The 9696-nt window shown below is 37.9% G+C and overlaps 1 protein-coding gene across 1 annotated transcript; it reads left to right on the top strand.

Moving 5' to 3' along the window:
• Positions 1-892: 892 nt before the first annotated feature.
• On the top strand, positions 893-9493 carry Ptgs2 (prostaglandin-endoperoxide synthase 2). Its single transcript, XM_005319683.4, has 10 exons — positions 893-1183; positions 2414-2530; positions 2624-2767; positions 3398-3541; positions 3842-4023; positions 4650-4733; positions 4837-5083; positions 5371-5657; positions 6210-6357; positions 6489-9493. The coding sequence occupies exons 1-10, from the start codon at positions 1132-1134 to the stop codon at positions 6896-6898; spliced, it is 1815 nt and encodes a 604-aa protein (XP_005319740.3). The 5' UTR covers positions 893-1131; the 3' UTR covers positions 6899-9493.
• Positions 9494-9696: the final 203 nt, after the last annotated feature.

Raw genomic sequence — 9696 nt, 5'->3', positions numbered from 1 at the left:
TAAGCCCAGACAATTAAAAAGCAAATGAAAGTTATGTTTTCTTTGATCCGTGGTCACAACTCATCAACTTTTTATTGGGAATTGCTATGAAAAGCTGGTGACAGAAATGGTGAAAAAACATTCAGTAAAAGGAGGAAAAAAAAATACCTTCAAGCAAATGATTCCGGCACTTAGCATTCCTGCAGATTTGGGGTATAACTGTTTCCATCATCCATTAGAAGGCAGGAAATGTTATGCTGGGAAACCCTGGAGTTCATGAGGACTATTTACACGGTAATTGATTAGGAGTAGTGAAATTTTTTTTCCTTTCTCCCCTCTTTTCAAGAAGCAAAGGAAGAACCCTTATTTTAAAAAGAAATTTGGGTAGAAATTGGATCTTCGGACACTTAGCCTAGCCATTACATTCTGTTCAACATAACAAAAATAAAAGGTACTCTTATGTGCTCCACGTACAACTGGTTAAGCTTGGCCAATAACCGGCATGAGTCGTGTCATCCTTTCTTAGGTCCCCCAAAGACTAGAGACCTGGGCAAGGGAGAGGCGATCCCCTGCGCTCTGGGGCGCTCCGGTTCCCCAGGGGAAGCCGCGTCCTCCTCGGGCTCCGGCATCCCGTCCAAGGCGAAGGGTCACGGCACCCGCTCTGGGAAGCGCTCGGTCCAAAACCGGAAAAAAGGAAAGGAACGTGGCCAAGTCCCCGGGGGGCGGGGGGCCGAGGACACCCCGGAGGTGGGAAGAATAGGAGACGAGGGGGGACGGTTCGCTTCGCACCCACCTTGGGGCGGCGCAGGGCAGCTTCGCGGGTTTCCGACTTTTTTTTTTTTTTTTTTTTTTTGCGTGAGTAAAACTCCTGACCCACCCGGGTTTACGCAACTTTTTTAAGTGCAGAGGGGAAAACGGCGGTGGAGAGTAAGACCAGGCGATGGAAAAAGTCCGTATGACGTCACGTGGGCTTGGTTTGCAGGCATAAAAGGGAGGGTCTCTCCGCCAGCCTTCAGTTGTCAAACGACCTGAGCAGTGAGCGTCTGCACTCCCGGGATCTCCGCAGCGGCGCCTCCCGCAGGGCCACCTCCAGACGACAGCCGAGCCACAGCCAAGCTCCGCCCGCCGCGCTCCGCCCCGCCCTCGGCCACGATGCTCCGGGCCGCTCTGCTGCTCAGCGCCGCCTTGGCCATCAGCCGCGCAGGTGAGTACCGCGTGGCCTGCCCGCGCCCAGGCTGAGTTTCCGCTCAGACCTCGGGCCATCTCGGCAGGCCGACTCCTGAAGAGACGGGCTGGGTGAACTTGAACTTGAGTCCAAAAGAACTGGGAGGGTATCCCCGTTTTGCCACCCAGTCTGATCTCATGCACCAGCTCCTGAACCGGTCTAAGACTCACTCTCATCCACTACTCAGGAATAATGATCCTAATGTGCAGGTTGTCATTTTAAGACGGGATCTGATGGATACCTGTGAACCGTGTGTGTGTGTGTGTGTGTGTGTGTGTGTGTGTGTGTGTGTGTGTGTGTGTGTGTGTGTGCCACCTCTTGTTACCAAACAGCAGGCATTGTGTTTTCTTTCTTTCTGTTTTTGACTGAGGATTGAAGCCTCATGGCGCCTTAACCACTGAACCACAGGATTCTTTTTTTCCCGCTAAATTGCTTAGGGCGTCGCTATATTGCTGAAGCTGGTTTGGAACTTGAAATCCTCCCGCCTCAGCCTCCGGAGCTGCTGGGATTAAGGCATGCACCACTGCGCCAGGCAGGCCAGCAAACATTGTTTTAATTAATACTCTGGCCAGTCCTTTCCGGCCCCAGGGAAACGCAAATTATGTTTTTAAAACAAAACATTTGAAAAGTAAAAGCTGTTTTGACTTTGAAAAGTTTGCTAAATTTCAATTAATCTAGCCAGGAGCAAGCCTCTAATGCTAGAGACTCGGGAGGATGAGGCAAAAAAGATCGCAAGTTCAAAGCAAGCCTCAGCAATTCAGCAAGGACTAAAGCAACTTAGTGAGACCCTGTCTCAATAAAAACAGGCTGGGGATGTGGCAGAGTGGTAAGCACCCCTGGGTTCAATCCATGGGACTACCACTACTACTAATTATTACAGTACTAGATAAAATCCATTTGAAAGTGCTGCTTTAGCTTTTTAGAAACACTAATTTGAAAGTCTAAAAAGTTATTATAAAGAAACCTCAGAAATGTGAGTTGAGTAATCTGTTAATCTTATTTAGAATAATAAATTAGTATTTCTAGCATAATCCTTCAGTGAGAAGGGTTTAAAAATTATATTCCATGACTACTTATTTCTTGATAAGATAAATATATTTCTTATATTTAATATTGTAAAGATGCCCCATAGTTAAAATATGAAACATTTAAGTCAAGGTTAAGACACTGAAGAATGATTGATGTGCTGTCCTTACTTTTATATTGTAGCAAATCCTTGCTGTTCCAACCCATGTCAAAACCAAGGTGTATGTATGAGCACAGGATTTGACCAGTATAAGTGTGACTGTACCAGGACGGGATTTTACGGTGAAAATTGTTCAACACGTAAGTTTCCCCTTGAGTTTCTTTATATGTGTTGGGATTACATACAGATTTTTGTCTCATCATGAGTCTCATTTCTCTCTTGCTCTCTTACAGCTGAACTTTTGACCAGAATAAAACTACTTCTGAAGCCCACTCCAAACACAGTCCACTACATACTTACCCACTTCAAGGGGGTCTGGAACATTGTCAATAATATTCCCTTCCTGCGAAATTCAATCATGAGATATGTGCTGACTTGTAAGTACAAATCTCTTTCTAAGGTTTTCAGCTTCCTCAAAGAAACATATACTTTATAATAATGAAGATTACTAAACCCAATCCAAAAACCTATTTCCAACCTGTCAAAATGACTTTAAATGTAACTTTTTAGTTTGTCTGCTTAAAGATCAGAAATATTGACATTTGGTCCCATCTAGTTGATACAGTTCTGTCCTGTAGTCAATTCTACTCATCCCTCTAACTATTTCAGCCAGTTTGGATAGTTTTTTTGTTTTATTGGATATATATAGGACATAGAGGTATCCTAAACATTCACATAAGTGGTTAATTTGGATTTGGTTCAGAAAGAAATTGTATACTTCTGAAGTAGTGCCATGCACAACTATTCTTATTATAGGTGTCTTGAGCAGAGAATTGAAGCTACTGGAGAAATAAAAGATTGCTAGAGCATAGTACTCTTGTAAAGCATGTATATATTTTAGTAAATATGCATTTTCACTGGTAGTTACACTGAAATGTAGTGATTTTTAGAGTATCTTTGGAATTGAATTTAATTTCTGTTCTACTTTCCACATTTTAAAATAAAAATGAACATTGATTTGTTGTGCATATGGAGACCAATAAAATATTTTTTTCTTTAACTTTCAGCCAGATCACATTTGATTGACAGTCCACCAACTTACAATGTGCACTATGGCTACAAAAACTGGGAAGCCTTCTCTAACCTCTCCTACTATACCAGAGCCCTTCCTCCTGTGGCAGATGACTGCCCAACACCCATGGGTGTGAAAGGTGGGTGAGAATAAATGATTATGGAGGCATTAATTGTAGTAAAGATTGGATCACTACCTATAAAGTTCAAACCTAAACTATGAATCTGTAAACTTCCATTAAAAAATAATTATTATTAAAACAAAATTAATGCTAGTTTAAATATCCAACTTCTCCAATATCTTAGAATTTTCATTGATATTATGGTCCTCTTGACAACTGTATGTATCCTGTAAGTGATGAATGTCCTCAAAGTGACAGTCATGTCTGTCCCCTTTAATATGTAGATGGATTTTTATCTTTGCTTTATTCATTTTTCAGGGAAGAAGGAGCTTCCTGATTCTAAAGAGGTGTTTGAAAAAGTTCTTCTAAGAAGAAAGTTCATTCCTGACCCCCAAGGCACCAATATGATGTTTGCATTCTTTGCTCAGCACTTCACCCATCAATTTTTTAAGTCAGACCGGAATCGAGGGCCAGCTTTCACCACAGGACTGGGCCACGGGGTAAGACTGACTTAAATCAGAACTGTAGCAGATAATAAATGCTAACATTTGTACCATACCAAATAATTCACCCTCATTTTATAAAATGTCTATAAAAACCTAAGTAGAGTTCTCCATTTTAATTTACTGGTTTAGTAAAAGTATTTACACAGATACGCACAAAGATTCTTTTATTTGAAGTTTTTTGTTATGTATTTTTAAACTTTAGCACTGAAATGTCATGTGAAACAAGAATTTTATATCAATTCACTTTTCTAGGGTTTTTTTTTTATTCTATTTTTTTCCCTGAAGTGCTAGGGATGGAACCCAGGATCTTACTAGTGGGCAGGCACTCTACACTGAGTTACAGCCCCAGCCCTCACTTTTTAATGTTATTTTTAGAAATATCATATGATTATAGTAAAGCATATAAAATTCTCAGCTCAGTAGGGGTACTAATACCTTTAAACACAAGACATAGGGGCTTGTAGATTCAGTGGGTAAACAAATTTTAATATTTTGTGGTTATAAAAAATTTGCTGTATTAAAATTTTAAAGAAAATGATCAAGTTATTTAATGATAAATTATATAAAAATCATAAGATTGTTCAACAGCAGCAAATTGAAAATATTCCATAATTTTCTAGGTGGACCTAAGTCATGTTTATGGTGAAACTCTGGATAGACAACATAAGCTGCGCCTCTTCAAGGATGGAAAACTGAAATATCAGGTATATGCCCTTGACTGCTAAAAATCAGTTATGACTCTTACACTTTATCGCTAGTGATAAAAATGTTTTTTAAGCTTTTATTAATGTTTATTCCTGTTTACAGGTGATTGATGGAGAGGTGTATCCTCCCACAGTCAAAGACACTCAAGTGGAGATGCTCTACCCCCCTCATGTCCCTGAACACCTTCAGTTTGCTGTGGGGCAGGAGGTCTTTGGTCTAGTGCCTGGTCTGATGATGTATGCCACAATTTGGCTACGGGAACATAATCGAGTATGCGATGTGCTTAAACAGGAACATCCAGAGTGGGATGATGAGCGGTTGTTCCAGACGACCAGACTAATATTAATAGGTGAGCAAGAGAAAATTATCTAAAATTATCTAAACTAAACCCTCATCCCCAAAGTATAGTTTATTAGTACCTTTGCTGTGGGGGTAGGAGTAATTCGAAAGGAATGTTAAATGAAAAACATAGACCATTAATTTGGTCTATGAGCATGATCATTAATATAACTACCTTTGATTTGATATTAATTTTAAAAAGAAAGAATAGCAAATTAACAAAATTGCATGTTAGTTGCTTGAAAGCTTGTAATCAGAAAGCATTAAGATTTTTAATTCTTTGTCTTGTGCAAATAGGGGAGACCATTAAAATTGTGATTGAAGACTATGTCCAGCACTTGAGTGGCTATCACTTCAAACTGAAGTTTGACCCAGAGCTGCTTTTCAACCAACAATTCCAGTACCAAAACCGTATTGCTTCTGAGTTTAACACACTTTATCACTGGCATCCCCTTCTGCCTGACACCTTTCAAATTCATGACCAGGAGTACAACTATCAACAGTTTATCTACAACAACTCCATTTTACTGGAACATGGACTTACCCAGTTTGTTGAGTCATTCAGCAGACAAATTGCTGGCAGGGTAAGCATTACTGAAACGAAAGACTGGCCAGTGACTTTAGAATTTCTGACAGAAATTAGTTTTCTTGAAGTTAGTAAAGGAAAAATCAATTATTTTACTACTAAAATTATTCTCTTAAAATAAGAAGCCTAAATTTTCTTTGATAACTAAAGCTTTAGTGCACAGTTGTCAAGAAAACAATAATACATACCCATACCTTTAATATTTTTAAACCTTTATATAAATCTTACAGATGATAGAAAAATGCATTGAAGACAGCTTCATTTGTATAACTTTAAAAGGCAAGTTAGTTCTAGGCTGTTGTTACAATGTATATGAGCAGGCTGGGGACATTGCTCAGTTGGTAGAGTGCTTGCCTCCCATGCACAAGGCCCTGGGTTCAATCCTCAGCACCATAAAAGAAAAAATAACAAAAAAGGTATATGTAAGAATCTTTCCAAGAGATAAAAATAGTTTACTTCTCTTATCTACTCTGAACATTGCTTTTTTTAAAGCAAAAGGAGTAAATATGCCTAAAAAATGTGTTTTAACAATTGAATTCATTTTGCACAGGTTTCTGGTGGCAGGAATGTGCCATCTGCAGTACAAGCAGTGGCCAAGGCCTCAATTGACCACAGCAGAAATATGAAATACCAGTCTTTCAACGAGTACCGCAAACGCTTCAACCTGAAGCCCTACAAATCATTTGAAGAACTTACAGGTATACAGTTTTCTAGACTCTTAAAAGAATCAAGGGTCTATGGAAATAACAGGGGAGGTGAAAGCAAACTGAAGGGATGAAATCCTTAAAGTTTTACATGGGATATATTTCTGTCTTCTTCACCTTCCCAGGAGAGAAGGAAATGGCCGCAGAGTTGGAAGCTCTCTATGGTGACATTGATGCCGTGGAGTTCTATCCTGCCCTCCTGGTGGAAAAGCCTCGTCCTGATGCCATCTTTGGTGAGACCATGGTGGAAATGGGCGCACCATTCTCCTTGAAAGGACTTTTGGGTAATCCTATATGTTCTCCTCACTATTGGAAGCCAAGCACTTTTGGAGGAGAAGTGGGCTTTAAGATCATCAACACTGCCTCTATTCAGTCCCTCATCTGCCGTAACGTGAAGGGCTGTCCCTTCGTCTCATTCAGTGTTCAGGATCCACTGCTCACCAAGACAGTCACCATCAATGCAAGTGCTTCTCACTCCAGACTAGAAGACATCAATCCCACAGTACTACTGAAAGGGCGTGCAACAGAACTGTAGAAGTCTATTGATCATATTTATTTATTTATGGATCATTCCTTAACTTAATATTTATATTAATATATTTATATTATAAATGCCTTATGTTACTTTCCATCTTCTGTAACAGAAGGCAGCAGTACTCTTATTAGAGAGGAAGGGGTCACACTTGTGGAAATTACTGTGTCACTACTTCTAAGATTATTTTCTTCTACTTAAGGGGGAAAAACAGTTCATTCTTTAGAAAACAATGGGAAGTGACTTGACATGTTATTACTTGAATTTCAGTGTATAGTATGTTAGAAGAACAAATGCCAAGGTATTTGAACATTCAAATACTTACAAGATGGAAATGCTGCAGTTTCTACACTGCCATTATTTTTAATCTGCCTTTTATGCTGCAATAGAACAACTACGGTTGGAATTTTAAAGGACTTTTGGGTATTCATCTGTCAAACAAGGGTACAAGACATTTAAATGAATATCTAAAGCAGACTCTACCAGTAATTTCATGTCTTTCTTGAAATAAGCCTTGAAATAATAATTTGAATCTAAATCCATGGGTAGAATCACTTTTAACAGCTCATTTGCTAAAGTTGTCAAACTTGTACTCATATCAATAAAAGAAGCAATCAAATTTAAATCTCCAAAACCAGTAGAAATTATAGTTACTGGTTAAAATTAGATTTTGGCTTTTTCACTAGGAGAACCTCCTTTAAAATCAAAATATCAAATTTTGGGGTTTTCACTAGGAGTGCAAATTCATTTATAATGTGACTATTACATAGACCCTTGATTCTTTTAAGAGTCCAGTTACAACTTAAAGATTTTAGAGTTTGTTTTTATGAACAATAACATGCTGAATTTATAGCAGAAAAACATCTGGGCATGGTGGTACACACCTGTAATCTTAGGACTTGTGGGGGTGAGGCAGAAGGATCTAGGTGAAACAGCAATTTAGTGAGACTTGTGTCACAAGATAAAAAGGGCTGGGGGTGTCACTCAGTGGTTTGAGTATCCCTGGGTTCAATCACCAGTACCACAACAAATATATTGATTAAATTTAATAACCAATAAAAAGGAAGAATTAAATTCAAATTCTAATTTGGATTTAAACTTTTGAAGCAGAATTTATTCTATCCTTATACTGCAGGATGGTACTCAACAGATTTTGCTTTGAGTTAAATGGAGTTCCGAGCTAGACTTGAACAATGATCTATTTTCTTAGATTTTCTTTTGTACAGTGATTTAGCAGTCACTATCACAGTGCAAAATGTATTAGCCCCATCAAAATCCTCTTTAAATCCATTTCACACAAATCTCAATAAGCCTTGGGCATTTGAATCAAAACCAGCCCTTCATGCTGCTCCTTAGATTTTTTTTTTTCCTGGTAGCTACTTTGTTAAAAGTAACTTCTGATTCAGCTTTTCTTTTATTTTTGTTTTCCTTGTTTTAAGATCAGAGCTCTTTGAACTCTAATATTGTCTTACTTGAACTTTTGCACATTTCAGGAAAACCTCAGCTCAGGACTACTAAGCTCCTCTTAGTAGGAATAAGCCTTGTTTTTAAAAATATATTTACTTTTAAGTGAATAGCAGAAAATTTATAACTTTAACCATCTATAACCAAGAATCTACAAAGAGGCTAGAACCTTAGAATTGTAAGATTCTAAGTACAGAAAAGGAAGTTACTTTTCTGTACTAATGAATGTCCAAAAAACTAGTAAGTAGTTGAGCATTAATAGTAAAAATAATAATGATGACAATAGTTTTCCACATCTCATTGTCAGCTGACATTTTATGGTACTGTATATTTATTGAGGATTATTATTTATGTTTAATTAGGATGTTATTGTTATAGACTGTTTAAGCCTGCAATCATTTGTTTTTTTATTATGTCAGAATCAATATATTTTGTGATTACCTCTCTGAAATATGTAAATGATTTGGATTAAGTAGAATTGTGAATAAATTTTCAGGAACCTAATTCTGAGATTAAGATATTTAGAAGATTAGAATTTCGACTTTTGGAAATTTTCATATGCACATTGCCTCATTGACTGGGATATGCCATAGAGATGGGTCTTATATATTTTGAAGGACCTGTGGCTGCATTCAATCATTCAACAATTATTGAAAATGTTCTGTGCAAAGAACATTGGTTTTAGTATTTTGAAATCAAGCACCAATTACAGACAGCATCAATATTTGTGTAAATAACTGAAAAAAAATGTGTCTCTTAGGAAAGAAATGTTATTAAAGGAATAACTCAGGAAAATTTTTCTTTGGGATTTTTTTATGCCTAAAACATTTTGAAGATAGTCATCTTCGAAAAGCTTATAAACTGCTAACTTCTGGGATTTTTTCGGTGGGTTTTTTGGGGGAGAGGGACAAACCAACTTGACTGTTACAAACATCAACCTGCTGACTATACCTGAAAATTAGGGTTGTGTGTGAATGTTTCAGTGCCTTAGACAAATGTATATTTAAATTAACTTATGTAAAACATGTCTTGAGACAAACGACAGTTTATTTTTGTACTATTTAAAAAATGAAATCTCTTTTGAAAATAAATGTTAGACTGTTATCTTTGGCACATGATTTCTCTGAAACCTGATCCTTACATTGTCTTGGGTTTTATTTATTGGAAAATAGGCTGGCCCTCAATGAAATGGTTCTGCCCTCAGTCATGTAGAGGCCCCTAGAGTCATCATTTATTTTGTTTATTCATTGAAAACCTGTGTTGAAATGGGCTTTGTGCTGTTGGAGAAAGCGACAAGCTCGTTTTCATTTCCTCTAGAAGAAGAAAACAGAAGCCAC

This window comes from Ictidomys tridecemlineatus, chromosome 10, assembly GCF_052094955.1.
Source record: "Ictidomys tridecemlineatus isolate mIctTri1 chromosome 10, mIctTri1.hap1, whole genome shotgun sequence".
In the NCBI taxonomy this organism is placed as follows: Eukaryota; Metazoa; Chordata; class Mammalia; order Rodentia; family Sciuridae; genus Ictidomys; species Ictidomys tridecemlineatus.
Note: the sequence above shows the minus strand (reverse complement) of the source record. Positions and strands in the feature narration are given on the sequence as shown.